The 16,959-nt window shown below is 44.7% G+C and overlaps 1 protein-coding gene across 2 annotated transcripts; it reads right to left on the bottom strand.

The window, feature by feature from the left end:
- Positions 1–998: 998 nt before the first annotated feature.
- Positions 999–8,716, bottom strand: LOC122165692 (T cell activation RhoGTPase activating protein). 2 transcript variants are annotated; one of them, XM_042828945.1, is made up of 10 exons: positions 8,621–8,716; positions 8,118–8,201; positions 7,958–8,011; positions 7,446–7,512; positions 6,261–6,430; positions 5,338–5,499; positions 4,765–4,874; positions 3,854–4,049; positions 3,344–3,461; positions 999–3,160 (listed from the first exon to the last, which is right to left on the bottom strand). In XM_042828945.1, exons 2-10 carry the CDS (start codon positions 8,142–8,144, stop codon positions 1,983–1,985), a joined length of 2,082 nt encoding a protein of 693 aa, XP_042684879.1. In that variant the 5' UTR covers positions 8,145–8,201; positions 8,621–8,716; the 3' UTR covers positions 999–1,982. The 2 variants fall into 2 exon arrangements, with proteins under 2 accessions (XP_042684879.1, XP_042684869.1); XM_042828935.1 differs by having other exon boundaries at positions 6,261–6,433.
- Between the last annotated feature and the right edge of the window lie 8,243 nt (positions 8,717–16,959).

The following is a 16,959-nucleotide window of genomic DNA, read 5'->3' on the forward strand; positions in this document are numbered from 1 at the left end:
CTTATTTAATCATTAAACTTGGGTTTGTGTTATTTTGTAAAATGGTACGTTAACATGCTCACTGCAGCAGAAATATCCAGAATACTCGTGCAATCCCGACAGATTTTGTCATTTTCAGTGTCCCAAAGAGCTCACAAAAAGTATGAAATAATTTGCGATGTGTCTTTAATTAGTTCTGCGAGATGTGTATGATTAGTGTTTCTGCTGTTCTGACCACGTGGGGGCAATATACCAGTAATAATTGCCTAAACAAACAAGTGCCAGTTTGGTAATCCAAGCGTGCTCAGGGTGGGTTTACAGAGGCTGCACATTGTACCTGCGTTTGTTCAGTTTTTCTCGGAATTTGTGAGCTCGATGAATCATAGATTTAGTGGCCACTTTTTTTTTCCTCGTGAAAGTAACATAAGACGTTAAATGTTTTGTGATAAAATCTAAACCACAGATAAAATTGAAAGTACAAGAAAAGAACGGTATGTATTTCAAAACATGGATGCATATTTCAAAATTATAAGTAGTTCCGAAATGATCTCATGTAAGCCTGGCTTTATAGTCACGAAAGGAGTTGCAAGTATAGAACTACAAAAAAATAACCAGGGACTCTCATTCTCCTTTTTGCTTTGTTTTGGGTACAGCTACTCCCAGAAACCATCATATCTGAGATGCTTGTATGCTGTTTTCTAATTACCTACTAATTAGCATCTCTTCTTTGTAACTCCCTCTCCATCTTACTGATAACTGCTGTTGTGTGGCAATGTAACTTGTTTCCCTGACAGAGAAGAATATATTCCCAAAATCTGGCCTACAGTTTTACAAAATTGAAATAGTGATGCTATTGGTCAGCTGCTTTCCTTCCTGCTATGTGTCGCATCATTTAAACAGAACAGCAGTGCAGTGTATAGTATAAAAGTAGCTACAACTGGTGTTGTTCCTGAGTGCTTTTAAAGAGAGACAATGGACAGTGTGACAATCATGCAGAAAATGTTTTTATTGTAGTGAATTTACACAGGAGAAAACCAAAACTCTGCCACTTCCTGAGCCATAAAAGGAAAGGTGAGAGCTAACCAAAATAAGTTCCTACATGTAAAAACATTGCACTTCCTGTTGTCTTTACAAGGTTATAAGGACAACACTTAGATATGTTCTTTTCCTTTCTTTGAATTTTACAAATGATCTGCAATTTTAACTAATTAAAACTTGAATCTGGAATGTTTCCTCATGGGATTTATTTTTATTATTATTTTTCATGAGAGCAAAGCTGAAGGCGATCTTTCCTTCTGTTTAGTCTGTCCAGTTTATTTAGACTAAGAGCGTCTCAGGCCACTCAAGATTCACTTGATACGTGCCTGTAATGACTCTGTAGGGCTTCAGTGGCTCTAAATCCAGGCTTAGTACACAATACTAATGCTGACTGGTGGTCAGATTGTTCTCATGGTTAGCAAGCAGGAGGAAGGAATGGCAGCAGGTTCAAGGGGCTCGATGAAAGAGTGAAGAAATGGCCTAGGTGGCAGAATAGCTATTCTCCTGTTGGGGTAACTGCTAACCCAATTCTTAATGCAGAAAATCAGCAAGGCATTGCATCAGCCTGACGCACACATGGCAAATGATATAGAATCTTCGACTATACAGAAAAGAAGAGGAAAGTGGGACAGGTACTTGGACCTGCCTACCTTTTAATTGTCCTTTTAGGGATACACATACAACACTGTTTATCAACTACTGACTAGTTTTCCCACACAACACGTTATGTGCATCATAGTCACTCATATTTTTACATACTTTCCCCCCACGAACACACACCTCTTTTAGTGGAAGAAGGTGACATGTCAAAGTGACCAACACTTCAGAAGAGCCTCCAAGAAAAAAATGTTCATATGGAGCTAGCTTATTCCGGGTCCCTTGAAACTAATATCTTACAAAACATAAGCAAAATATCTATCTTTACAGCATTTACTTTGTACAATGTAAAGAGGAGAGAGAAGATTTTAAACGTAGGATTCCTTAGCATATTGTATCTGCTCTACCTCAAAAATGGGCTGGCTGCACCGTCGTGCCACATACTCATGTTTGTTCTTTTGATAGGATTCAGACATGGCTCTCAGTCGGTATACTCCTGGGGTCACAGGTAAACTCACACGGGAGTTTATTCCAACAGTAACACTGAGAGTTTCAGTTTCTGCATCAGAATCATTCACTGCAGAAATCCTGTCGTTGGGGAGGTCCTTCATAGCTGTACAGGCTATGCCCTGTGCAAGGCCAGTGCACAGATCAGATGGCAAAGCGTCCTGGTTTGACACCTTTGATTTCATAGTCTGAACTGTGAGATTGCAGGAGGGAACTTGGGTGGCCACGCAGTTCTTAGTAGCTTCTTCGTAAGAGGGTGGTCTTCCAGGATTCCTCTGGTCTACCTCTCTGAACACTTCATCAGCTGACCTGAAACGTGACCTTCGCTGGTATGGCACGTGCATTGGTTTGTCATCCTCGGGGCTGTTTTCCTGTACAATTCTGCAGGAGAACTGATCATCTTTCTTTGTGAAACTGTCCCTCTGGAAACCCACGTGTTTTCCAGGCCCCCAACTCTGTTGTTTTGTTAGTGTTTTCCGGTGGTTTGCAAAAGAGAATGACATAGAATGCTTTTTGATCTCTCGCCTAATTGTGCTACAGTCTTCATGAGGCTTGGTGCAAAAGGACTGGGGCCTATTTAAGAAGTTTTTTTTGGGACTAGAGGGTGAAACTAATGGGGAGCTGGTGAAGACTGAGCCATCAGAGCTCTCTAGTGAGCAACTGGAGGATGTTTTAGATAGAGAGTCACTTGATAGTTGTGAAGGTAAGATTGCAAGTCGTTTGTCCAGCACCTCATTCTCCAGACCTAGCTGCTTCTGCTGAACTGGAAAACTGTCCTCACTTTTGTTTAGCTTCTGTTTCCTTATTTTGCTTTCGAAACGGTCCTGGAATGATAGGTCTGGCTCTGAGTACCTCCTGTCCATCGTGTTGATGTCATTTTTGCAAATAGTCAGTGATGTGGCAGAGACACACGCTGGATATCTTCTGCTCAAACCAGTGCTTCTTCCTTTGGGCTGCTCCAGCTCAGAAGTACAGCATTCAGCTTCAGGATCTGGGCTGTCATAGGCAGAGTCATTCTGATGAGTAGCACACAGGCGTTCTGTGGGGACAAAGCACCTGTTAGTTTTTACTGGCCATGTAAGAACAAAAGGGATCTGGAAAATATTCCTGTAGAAGTGCAATACAACAGGTTCTTTTAACATTTGTTTCCACAGATGTATTCCCATATCAAACCTAAAAGCAGCAGCCCCAGTCTGTGACAATCCCTCCTCCATTCTCTTACCTGTGGAGCTGTCTGTATGCTCTGGTGACTCCACAGCCAAGGTGCTGACAGGCCATAGAATGTCCTCTCCAAATATTTCTGAGTTGTTTTCTATAAGAAACTCCACCAATACAGTCACCTGCACACAGAAAACCATCTATTTCAATCAAAGGGGCTGAAAATATATTGAACAGTCTTTCCTGCTGCTGCCCAATGTCTTTGTATGATGAAGGGCTGCACAGAGAAGGATGGCTTCTGCCAAAATCCTTGCCTGTACCATGAGGCCTGACACCACAGATGGACTGATCTGCCCTGGTACCATAAAAAAAATGCCATCAGCCACAGTTTAGCACTCCCCATAGGGTGTGTGGTTAGCAATGCCCACAGGATACACACTGCAGACATGTGGGATGAGGGGCAGCCACACAGCGGTGCTGTTCTCTTTTGTGTGGCCTTTGCTGTAGCAGTGGGATCCCCGAGGATGGGTCTGAGCTACCCAGGGAGAGCAGCTGGTAGGTGAACCCAACTCACCTTGTCATTCATCTCCTTCTGCACCTCCAGCGGCAACGTGCTGCCTGTCCCCGGGCTCAGCATGTTCGGGCCTACGCAGATGGCAAGGTTGTTGGCGTCCATCCTGCTGGTGTCAGCGTTCTGGCTGATGCGGTGGAGCACAGAGAGCAACTGCTTGAGCAAGACCAGGTTTGGTCTGGGCAATTTGTCAGCCACCCTAAGTGAAAAAAGGCAAAATGAGACGTTAATTCCTGGTACGGTGGCTGCTACTTCTTTATTTGAGCAAGTCTCAGTTGCACGTGGACAGACAGCACTTCCTCCAGAAAAAGGAATGCCTGTGCTTTCACTACTTTGCAGAAGTATCATTCAGAAATCCCCAACAGCAGCCGAGCTTGTGGGTAAGAGCAAGATCCTGAATTATGTGGTCTTGACTGAAGGGAAACATTACAGCATCCTGTGTCACTGAGCAGAGGAGGCGGCATCAGAAAATATCACCAGAGGTTCCTAAGGGTGTGTGAAAGCCTGTGGCTGTCACACAGCTCACAAAGCCCTTTCTGCCACCTTTCACCTCTGGTCATTCTGAAGGGCACAGCACAGGGCCAGCCTCACTTGTCCAACCCTGTGGCCATCAGGTCTACAGCTCTCATCAGCGCTTGCTACAGCATACAGTGACAACATTCACTGTGACACCATCAGCTCCCTCCTCCTGCTGGCTATAAGTGATTCCTAGAGCAATCCCAAATACCTCCAGGAAGTGCTTCTGCTAGAGAAGTGCTTTTCTGTGCTGATTGCTCTACAACCCCCACAGAAACAATTGCAAATGGAGAAACGGGTTTTTAAATGAGACTCAAGTTCCAGAGAAGGTGCTGGCCACTACCAGCCTCTCCATCACACCTAGACTGGTTGCAGAACTTGCTGGTTGCAACACTTACTCTTTCAGTTCTTCAATTTTTTCTTGCTTGCTTGGCTTCTCCAGAGCTAGCATCCACTTGTCATACAGGTCATCTGACAGAAGTTTGGAGGGAATATTTCGGAGGAAGTCCTGCAAAGTCAAGAGACTGAGATGAGATTATGGACACTAGGGGAACATGGCTGCTACTCGGGCTCTCTACAAGGCAGGTTGGCTGGAGCTACCTGCTCTCAAAGGTGGCCATCAGCTCTACAGAGAAGCAGGCTTCACAGGTACATACTGTGTGCCCTTACATCAGTGCAATAAGGGTTTATAGCTATTATGTGCTTCTTGTTCATCCCTAAATCTCAGTGTTCCTCACAGAAGAGGATGCTGAGGAGGAGGAACTGAGTTGGGCATGCAGAAAGTCAGCAGCAGAAATGGAGCTGAAAATCCATCGCAAAAGGAGAAAGCCAAACTTTCCCATGCCTAAAACAGTTAGTTTGGTTTCACTCTTTCTTTCACCTGGAGTCCCACCTAAGCCAAATCTCCGCATTACAGAGTGCCTGTGCAAATTGGCTCTGTTCTCCTACAGCTGAAAGTCAGAGGAATTTACCTTCAAAACCACTGCCAGTAGGTGCACAGTTTTGCTTTCCAAATCAACATTCCCGCCTTTGTTTAGATCCTCCTTCAACTCCTTGCGTGCTTTCTCATTGGCAGCTTTTCTGAATATCCCTTCAGTGGAAGGTCCTTTCATGTACAATATAGTTAGGAGATCCTGCAGGAAGAAAATAGACGGGGATGGGAAAAATGTTATTGTGAGTGAAGAAAGGTCCATTAGCAGGTGAACATTTCTTTAGATACAGGAGAAAATAAAATGACTGTAGGTATACTCTGCTTTATGTGGACCAGCATCTAGTTCTATCTCCAAGTAGGTTATACTGGTAATAATCTGATTTTTTCCCCAAACCAAATTATTTTTGTACTCCAATGGAGTCATCCCTGCTTCCTTCCAGAAGGAAACAAGAGGTGGCTCCCAAGCCAGGCTGAATGCCTAGAAAATATTTCTTAGAAGAGAAAAAAGCCTGTGCACTGGAAAAGCCAACTCAGTGGAAGAAATTTTGCAAGATCATTTTTAACTAGAAGATAAGTCTTTGAGTATTTATCAGTGGCAGTCCACAGCTGAATGATATTTCAGGGAAACACAGAAATCCCTGAATGTTTTTGCTGCTGAAAGATTTGTTGATATGACTTCTGTAAAACCACAGAGGTTTGTACTGAGCAACAGATCTATTTCTCCCATTCCTGGTCCACAATGTCTCCACTTGAAGTAATTTCCAATGGAAGTTGCATAGAGTAGACAGAACTTGCACATCTGATCCATTCTACACCTGGGAGGAGCTCTGAGCTTCTCAGAATTGTGCATGGAGAGGAAACACCAAAACCACTAATTTCCAGAGTACTGTAGCAGAAGCACAGGGGATCCTGCCTCACTCTGGAAGCCAGAAGTATGATAAACATATCGCTAGGATTGCTTACCTGGACTGGCTGGGGCAGCATGTCATCTTCCCCACAAATAATTGCCAGAGGCTGGCCAAACAAGGTGATCTTGAGGCCGGAGTCCAGCTGCCCCGGGGAATCCCCGCTGGTGGAAGTGCGTCTCAGAGCAAATGGCCACGATATCACCTTCTTTCTTTTCTTTGTTCCATCTGCTGCAAACAAAAGAAAATTAAAAAAAAAATCAGTTAAAATAAAACAACAGAGTTATGCTTCCCTTCATCTGCGTGCAGTGCTATGTGATGTGGAGTGAAGAGCAGAGGTGCACGTTGAGGCAACAACTCAAACTAAATGGGTAGAAACTGAAAGATAACCAAGTTGTTGCTAAGGAAACAACTGCCTAAACTTTAGAACTGTGACTATCCCTCTAAGGACACCACCTTTCCTGTTTTCTGACTGTTTTTTTACACTCTAGCCACTATTTCCTCTTAGAGAATGGGAACATACAGGGCACAGAACTAACGGTACATATCTGACATTTATAGAGATTTTTGATATTGCAGAGGTTTCTGTGATAGCTGTCTAAGGTAGATATGTCACTTGGGCAGCTTACAATGACAATTTCCACTATGCAGTCTTGTCCATGAAGGATACACCTCCTCTGGAGTTGATCATCACTTTTGGCTTTTTTTTTTTGGCCTGCATTGGCTTCAGGGTCAGAAATCTCTTAGCAAGTGTTAAAAGCTATGAGAAAATCACAATGCTATGGAGTCGTATAAAACTTGCTTCTGATAAGCCTGAAAAACAGTGTGACAGGACAGCTTGCTCCACCTCTGACCCTGTACTGTGCTGGTTCTCCTCCCAGTTGTTTGCACCATGAGAGCAAACAAGTGCAGCTCTGCTGCAGCTGGGTGTGTTTGCCCTGGTGTATAAACATATGGGTAGCGGTGAGCAGCAGGGCCGCACCCCAGTGGAGATGCTCCTGTCAGAAAGCAGCACGTGCACTGATGTTGCTGCCGAGGACACAATTTAATCTGGCTCTGAGGACCATGGAATCGGGATGCACAGGCAGGCATCATCATCATCTGCAATGAGCAAAGGGAGGCCGCTGCCTCCCGGGTCATGGTGGGGCTTGGGCTGCACTGAGGGGCGTGAGGTGAGCAGTTCGACATGAGCATTGCAAGCATATATAAGAAGGTAGTTTCTCAGTTTGTTTTTAAAACTCACCAGCCAACTGGCAAAGTCTGTCCTCAGTGTCAGCTGGGCCCAACAGGGGGCATTTCTTGGCATCAGCCTGCAAGAAGCACATCAGAGTTACAAGAGGGCCTCGAGCAACCTGATGTAGCCACACAGAAACCCATGAAAGGCCCAGGAAGCGAGCAGAGTGACCAGACAGCTGCCGAGGGAGCCCTGGGCCCAGCCGTGATGCTGCTTTGCTGCCCAACAAGAGTGCATGGCAGCCACCCTGGGTGTTGCCCGGCCAGTCACAGCCCCAGCACTGAGTTAGATAGCTGCTGTGACTCCAAGAAGCCACAGCAGGACACGAGCTGTCTGAATGTGGGGAGGGGGAACAGCCTGCCCATCTGCCTCCCCCCCGGCACTGAGGATCTCCTCCCAAACTCTGCCCATGAGGAAGGGCTCTCTGCCATCGGATCCTGACCGGGGTGCGCAGCAGGGACAGAGATCTTGCCTCAGTGCCCAGAAAAGAAAAGAAGGGAAAAAAAGTAGCGACTGCTTACCTCTGATGGGCACACAATCAAACTCTCCATGTTTCCAGCATTTAGTGTCTTTGACTAGGTAAGAAAACAAAGACCGGGTGTGAGTTATTTAGTGCTACAGTTTAGAGATCAGTGCTTTTCAAAGTCGCTCTGTTGACAGAGCTGAAATAATGACACTCACAGTATTACAGCTGCTAAGCACTTTCATTAGGAGTTTAACTGGGGGAGCTCTGCGCTGTCTGGTTCCTCGGGTCCTTTTGTTTGCCTGTTTATTGAACAAGGAACAGACAAAAAAAGGAGCTTGGTAAAGCTGCACCCTTCTTTCCTTCCTTTCCTTTCTGCCCCACAAGCCAGCCAAGCATCTCAGCGCAATCCTGACCAGAAAGATCTCCCACCCGGGTGAGCCATAAAGCAGCGCTCGCCGAAAGCTCGCTCTGTAATGCCCTTAGTCCTTTGCTCTGTTTCCCCCTTCATTCACTCAGACAAAAAGCAGCTTTCCATTTTTAATGCACGCAAAAATGAGCAGGCAGTGACAGCTATGTGGGACTGTTGATTTGCAAACACAAAGCTAAGCAAGCCAGTCAGCTCTGCCCACGAACTGTCGGTGCACATCTCTGTACAGCTGTGCCTGGGGCTCCCCAACCGCACCCCAACAGCGCATGTTCGTACCCAGGCTTTGCTTACCCAAGGAGTGAGTCCCGCTGGAGCTCCTTCACCTCCTGTGGGCTGCAGAGGACAGGGCAAGCAGCATCGTTCCCCTGCTGCTAATCCTTTGGGCGGGCGCAGGCGACTAAACAGTTCTACCCCACGTGTGCTGCCTTATATAGTGCAGAACAGCAGGTGGAAATTCACAGGCAGGAAGAAGCATCATGGGGCAGGACTGAGATGCTGCGACATTTCTGGCTTCCTCTTTCCTTTTAGAGGAGCTCTGTGTTGTTGGTTTTTCTTTTTTTTTTTTCCTTAAAGAAGAAGAGAAAAAAAAACACCCATGTATCTGTTATGCATGGAAAGGATGAGCCACTTGCCAGGTAAATGTTCCATCTCGCATCACTGCTGCGAGGTGGGATGTGCAGAGGGGGCTGTGGCGTGGGCAGTGAAAGGGCAGTGGGCACCACCTGTTCTTTGGGTCCCAGAGATCAGAGACTGTGCAGTTTCAAGATGCACTGCTAGATCGACTTGCACTAAGAATAATTAAAAAGAGGAGGAGTGAAATAGCCAAAATTCAGAGAAATGTTTTTGTACATTTTTTACAAAACTAATCACAACAGTTTAATGTCTGAAAGCAGTGCAGACACACACTTTGCAGGTGCCAATTAGTTCCTGAAAATCCAATAGGCTGGAAATAGATTATCTGGTAAAGTTACACTGAGCTGTGAGCTATTCATTGCTGATATGAAATTCAAAACAAGATGACTAGAAAGGAGAACACTAATGCTATTCTAAATGCTGTTCTGCTTTAAAAGAAGAAATGACATTAGGCTGTAAACAGTTGCATATAACAATATGTAATAAAAACTCTTGATGAAAATACTTCTTAATTAGAATGGTGTGCCCAAGTAATAAAAGATCAATCCATCTAGAGAGCTCAAAAAAGCCATCGTTTGTGAAAGGCACGTGCAGGCTTTACATTGACAAAGTGAATTATGATATGGTATTCTGGGCACCAGTCTTGACATAGGGGGCTGGAACTGAGAACCAAAGGGCTGGCAGTATTTCAGCAGTGGGTCCAGCAGGAAAGTTGGCTGCCTTGCTGAGCTGGTCTGACTGGTGCTTCCCCCGGAGGATGCTCTACTTCTTGTCTGCAGGGGACAAGGCTGTGTCACAGATGCACATCCGCTGCCGAATTCACCCTTAAAGCTGCTCTTTGCATAAGCACATCAGATCTGTCCCGTGGAGTATTGACCCAGGGATGTCTTTGCGAGGCAGACAGCTGGTGGCAACTCGGTTCTGCCTGGCAGAAATCCATGGTACAAAGCTCACTTCTGGCTAGACAGAAATGCGTCTGGAAGGAAAAGAGGAAGGCTGCTCTTCTTTTCAGGGGGTGGAGGTGGTGTGGGTGAAATTTCAAGTTCTCCTGAGGTTTTGTAGTTTCAATGCTTCTGTGGATACACCCTTCTGTAGACTAGAAAGAAAACTTACATGAATCAAAATCACTTACTCTACAATCCTGTGCATTTAACGCTGATTTTTCAGTTACCACTGTAACTGATTTTTTGTTAATTAGGAGTCCCATGAGCCTACACTACATACGCCATTTCCTTACTACATTCCATGGGCTGATTTACATTGCTACAAAAATATCGCTATCCTGTACTGTGTTCTCTCGAGAATTTCTTCTGAGGCTCCTTGGCAGCTGCAGCACCCCTGCTGATGGTCCCAGCAGGACTTCTGGTACATGTACACGTGTGATAAATATGCATCTGAATGTATCAGTTTATTAAGCACCTAGGAGGCATGGGGGACCTCTTCAATTCAGTTCTGAGTTGCCCTCTCTCCCAGCACTGTACACAGGCATATTTCTGAGCTCAACTTGTTTCACGATTAAGACACAGCATTTGTTCTGGAAAATGTGTGACTGGTGAAGAAAATGAGAGTTTAATGGGTGGTGATCAGCTACACCAGAAGCTTAGGTTACAAATAGGACACAGCTGTACACAAGCATAATGCTCTGAGTTTCCCAGGAGGCGAGCTACAGTAATGAGACTGTATGGACAGCACATACTGGGCAGCCAGTTGGCACGCACTGCTCTATCTCCATCTAATTAGGTCTCATTTATTAACAGTTCAGAGGATTTGGCTATTGTATTATGTGTGTAGACCTTCTTGTACATATGGAAAACATTGGTGGTTTTTTTTCGCTCTCATTATTTCACTTGCTTTTTATAGCTTTTGTATGCTGTGCATCACAAACACTTAATTTGTGCAAGAATGACTTTGAAGCAACTTATTTCACTGCAAACAAGTATGTCCCATCTGAATAGCAGGCACAACAAAAAGCTGTGGCTCTGTGCAGTGATTACATGGCCACCCAGCACAGAGCCTGGCTGTGCTTGGGGAAGGACAGCAAAGAGCTCCTACGTGTTGGCTACTGCCAACATTGTCTCAAAGGCAGTGAGTGCATGGCTCCACAGCCTCCTCTACCCTCAGGAAATGGGCTGTGTGGATGTGAGCACCAAAGCCAACCTCCACACTGAGTATTAGCAAGTATCAGGATGTGTGACAGGGAGCTTACAGGGATTTTGCAGGACTAGCCTCATGTCCAGGCCATGGCTGCCCTGGTCAACTCCCAAACACTGTGGCCAGCCAGTTTCTGAGGAGAAGGTTTGTATACCGCTTGCTACTGACACATACTGAATTGAGACATTCCCTTCTTTCTAACCTTCTAAACTGAGGTCAAGCTGAGAGGTTTCTTTCCCTGCAGATCTTACTCCCAAGGCTGTAGCAATAAAGAGGCAACATCAGCTGGGAGATGGAATCAGGGTCTGATGGTGAGAAGAGAGAGGCAGGCAATCTGCTGCGGCTGGAAAGTGTCTGTTTTTGTTCCCTCCCTAGCAAACCACAAATGGGAAAATCCCAGCCACAGCTCACTTTTGTCTGCTTCAACACGACAGAGGCACATTTTACATTATGGTTCTTAAAATTGGGAGTGTGAACAAATCCTGACACTTGTTTTAGTGGTTTTGTCCTACCAGCAAAGGAGGCAGCGGAAGTGATGAGTGTATGACAGGATGCGCCTGAAGCAGGGACTCCTTCAAGCCCATATATAATACAGCAGGAAGAGCCAAGTTCTGCATCAGTGCATCTCGATATGGAAGATAGTCTGGATTCCTGTTACATCTTCACTGGTGCAAATGCAGTCTCCTAGGGGAACAGTAGGAGCATTTACCAAAATAAGGAAAGCCATTGTGCCAGAGTCAGAGTTGTGTTTTTGTGTGGAAAGGAAAGCTTTGTGTGATCTGTACGCAGAGCCAAAGAACAGAGTGTGTAGACCGTGGAGAACAGGGTACATTTCTCTCTGACCTCTCAGGGCAGCTCTCATTTCCTACCGCTTTCCAGAGTGGATTGCAGATCCTATAGGCACAGTGCAAGGTCTGATCACAGAAAAGAGGCTGGTGTGTGCTGTCATGAAAACAGTCCCTGACCCTTCCAGTGACAACTGGAAAAAAGAGCTAGATACATTAACCCAACTGATGCCAAAATACTGGAGTTAGTCTTGTGGGATCTGGACTCAAACAAACCCTGCTTTTGGAAAGTGAAACCCACTGTCAGTTTTTCCCAGCTCTGCTCTGTTAGTTTTTCTCCTTAATCAGATATCAGACTGCAATGTGGGTGCACCACCCTTCTACACACTGGGTAGCTATTGCACAGGAAGGAGTTACAGAACAAAAATAACACTACAGACACAACCTAAGGAGTATTCTGTGCCCTTCTCATGACACCCACTTTTTGTTTGTGCTTGATTTGCACGATGGTTTGTTTATTCTTTTGTGGGCACTCCCTCCTCCCCCAAGAATATGTTGGCAGTTCTGAAGATTTTTACTAGTCATCAGCTGACTGATTCCACTGAGTGCTTTTCCGATGTGGAGGACTGGTGCATGCAGATTGTTTTTTTCAAAGGGTCTGTGCTAGTGCACAGCTTGCTGGTGTATCTCAGGAGATGCTTAAGAGTCACTCATTCCCTGGACTCCCAGAGGTGGCCAGCAGAAAGGCCTCTCGGAACTTAGGTTGCCCTTCAGTTCTGACTGAGCAGATCTAGATATCAGTCTTTGTTTACTCACAATGAACAAAACAAAACAAAAAAAACACACACACAAAAAAGGAGAACTCGTAATTAGGACTTAATTCTATTCACTTCAAAATTTCTTGTTGAAAATACTCAAAAAGTATCAAAAGTGAGAATCTACTTACTTACAACATTTTCTTTTGTTATTCCAGCAGCATTCTCATTTGCTTCTTTATCTCATTCATTTATTAATCAGAAATTGAGCTGGTGCTTTTCTGTCAATTTCACTTGTTCTCACAGGAAGATGATATTCCCTACCACAACCAGAGCAATACGAATCTTGATTTTGCTTTTCAGGATTAATACAAGTGCTTTCCTTTTTTACTTTTGTTGACATAAGCTTGTATCTTTCCTTCCTCTGCATCTTGTGTTTTGCTTTGAATTTCAGTATCTAAACCATCTCAAATCTTAAAATGAGAATCAGTGGAAACAAGAGAGTACATGGATTTCACACTCATTTCCTACTTGCATGTGATTTTCAAGCATAACTCACTTCACTTTCACTCAGTGTAATGATCTGCAGGCTGCCAGTGTCGTAGGAACTCATCCATAAGAAAACCCAAAAACTTGGCCTGAGTGAAATTCTGGGGTTCATTGTGTATGTGTCATACCAATATAAAAACTAGAGAAGAAAACCAGGCTCACGAGTGGCAAGACCTCACAGCTCAAGCATTTAGAGTGGGAGCTGCTCCAGGCACAGCAGCTCCCCATTGCCTTGAACATGGCTGTCACTGGATGCACTCAGGAAGGATAATCAGAAGGATCTGGAATTTCCTCTCCAGTTGGCTTTGTGTGGTGATATGACAGAACATCCCCAAACTCCTCATCATGGTGATGCCTTTGTGAGTATGTTGTTCCTATGCTGTACCTACTGCCTAGGTAGTAGGCCCAAATGCCAGTAACCAGATCCTCATCACCTCTAAATGAGTCGTGAATGGAAACATTTATGGCCACACATCTGGACTCCATCCTCCAGGCAAGTGTAATATAAAGCAAGGCAAATCTTTCCAAGCGTAACTTTGCTGGCTGGAGTCAAACTCCTCTGAATACATTTGGCCCCACTCTTGGGAGACTATTTTCTGTCATGCCCTCTGTCCCTGTGAATGCACATACACTGACAGCAAAATAAAATGTTCTTCATGTAGTTTTGGCAGCCCATCAAAATCGAGATGATAAATTTGAAGCAAACATCTCCATATTAGCTGGTGACAAATTCAAGACAAAGATCTCCATATTAGCTGATGACTGCCATATTGTTGCTACTAGCAACAGCTGTCGTGCTGCTGTTTTTTATAAACACTCTACTTTTGCATCACTATCCTGTTTTTGAAGCAGGGCTACCTTATGAGGATCTCAGAAAGCAAAAGCTCATCTGGCATGGGCTCTGGCTGCTACCACAGGGCACCAAGAGGCCTCTGGGCAAAGGGTGCTATATCTCTCCTGCAGAGGGACGTGGGGACCATGGAAGTGCATCAAACTTCAGACAGGTCCAGCTGGCCTCAGGCACTAGCACTCACCAGCAGAAGCATGTGGAAGCAGGGTAACCAGATCCCAGCCTCTGCATCTGCAAAAGCACTGTCAGTCACTACACAGAGAGGGCAGCAAGGAGAGCAAAGCAAAGGTAATTTTGTGCTGCATTGTCCATTTGCCAGCTCAGTGGCGGCTGAGATTTCAATGGAAGATCTTTTTCTCCATTCTCACTTCCTTTTAAAGGTTTGTTTGAGCTTTACCTTTTCACCCATTTAGCAGATTACTATGTTTGAGATTTTTCACTCTCTGAAAACAATCACTGTGTGTGGTCTTACAGTCATCAACTTCCTTATTTAGTAGTAGCAAGAAAGTTTGTAAGCAGAAGATACATCTTTTACCAGACCAGTTTATAAAGATGCAAAAACCTTCCCTAGGTGTGAAAAGAAGTGCTTACTTATCTTCGATATAAAGAGAAGTTTAGAAGAAATGCTCTGAATGTTACCAGATATATTATTCATTCACATGGTTACTTGTTGAAATAGATAGGTATCCCAGAAGTACCTGAAGAATAACTCTTCCAAAGGGAAATCGAATCTTTATAGGCACCATCAGATATAAAGATGCTATGCCAAAATGCACGATACAGCAACAATATTTCTGTAAGCCAAACTCCATATTGCTGCAGCATTGTGCAGCAGCGTGAACTGATCCCATCCTTGAGTGACCTCATCACGTAACATTCAGAAAGTAAAAATGAATACTTATTATTCTGTTATGTGGGGTTATGACAAACCCAAAATGTTGTTACATTTGTAAGGTGGTCTTCCATTTGATAGGCAATGAGTACTATTTATAAGGCTGTATACATAGATCTCCAGCATGCAACTTTCAAACATGACATCCTGAAATTATGATCACAGAATCACAGATTCACAGAGTGGCCAGGGTTGGAAGGGACCTCAAGGTTCATGAATTTCCAACCCCCCTGCCACATGCAGGGCCATCAACCTCCATATTTAATGCTAGACCAGGCTGCCCAGGGCCTCATCCAACATGGCCTTGAACACCTCCAGGGACGGGGCATCCACCACCTCTCTGGGCAGCCTGTTCCAGCAGCTCACCACTCACTCTGTAAAGAACTTCCCCTTGGTATCCAACCTAAATCTCCCCTCTCTCAACTTAAAACCATTTCCCCTTGTCCTGCAGCTATCAACCCTTTACAAAGAGTTGATTCCCTTCCTGTTTGTAGGCTCCCTTTAGGCCTTTCAAGGCTACAGTCAGGTCACCCCGCAGCCTTCTTTTCTCCAGGCTGAACAAGCCCAGCTCCCTCAGCCTGTCTTCGTAGGGTAGATGCTCCTCCCCTCTGATCATCTTTGTGGCTCTCCTCTGGACCCTCTCCAACAGCTCTCTGTCTTTCTTGTACTGGGGGCTCCAGACCTGGACACAGTACTCCAGATGGGGCCTCAAAAAAGCGGAGTAGAGGGGGACAATCACCTCCCTGTCCCTGCTGGCCACCCCTCTTCTGATGGAGCCCATTTGCCTTCCGAGCCACAAGGGCACACCGCTGGCTCATGTTAAGTTTTTCATTTATCAAGACCCCCAGGTCCCTCTCCACAGGGCTGCTCTCAGGACCTCTCCTTCCAGTCTGTATGGATGCCTGGGATTCCTCCCGCCCAAGTGCAAAACTCTGCACTTTGCTGTGTTGAACCTCATCAGGTTCACCCAGGCCCACCTTTTTAGCTTCTTGAGGCTAGGTAGCTCTAACTTAATCATCTCCAGTGTTACACTCAGGTAAAACATTTGCTAAGCTTAGGCACTGAAATGCTGCATCTTGCTGCAGTTGACTACTGCCTGTTATATTAAGAGAGCCAGATGTGGTAGGAGTTTGGCAAGCCTGTGTTATGTCCAATAGATGTCTCTCCTCCCTGCAACATTTCTGTTTACTTCCAGAACCACACATTCCCAGAGGTTTTTTTGTATGAGAGTGTGCTGCAATGTAAACTTGTCTTAACTATGAAACTATCGTGAAAAAGCAACACAGGCAGTATTTCTGTATTGATCTCAAGTAAAATCCTAAAGAATGTCTCAAGCGAGGAACAAATAGTTACCATGACATTTAAACAGTTTACTCATGAAACAAACAGAGTTCAGTAATAGCCCTATTACATTTTTTTCAGTCTAGCTAAAAATTTTAATTGCATTCTGTGGTGAAAAGTAGTACATGCAGAAGAGCTCAGTAAAGAGCTTAGCAGTAGTTTCCTCTTCTGTTTTCCGTTTGCCGCATGGCAAAGAGAAGACCTTAATTTTAACCTCATTGGGAAATCTTTGACAAATAGAAGCATTTTGAGTTTGAGGACAATATGTTGCTTCCATATGTTATTTTCTGGGCATTACCTATGTCCCTTAAGGTCTTTGCAGTTCTACTTACCGCAGTGAGATGTGATGAGAAACCTTCTATCCAGATCAGATGGTCACTTAATTTAAGCATGTAGCTTATTGTCATGAGGAAATATGACAATGTCACAATGAAATAACCATTCAGTACAGTAAGTGACATAACCATTCTATCTAGATCCTGAAGATAACTCTTTTTGCCTGAACTTTGCTGTGGGACCTGAGATGGGGATACCTGCATAGTCACAGCAGAGGCAATGCTTTTAAACATTCGGAGGGTGAGGTACATGGTATCACAGGTCATCTGCATGCTACTTCCTTCACTTTGCTTGTGAAGGACCTCATGGCTCTGCAATTTTTGCCACTTCAGTATGCT

This window comes from Centrocercus urophasianus, unplaced genomic scaffold (genome assembly GCF_019232065.1).
Source record: "Centrocercus urophasianus isolate 14NV4802_14NV808 unplaced genomic scaffold, USGS_Curo_1.0 seq_10, whole genome shotgun sequence".
NCBI classification, from domain to species: Eukaryota; Metazoa; Chordata; class Aves; order Galliformes; family Phasianidae; genus Centrocercus; species Centrocercus urophasianus.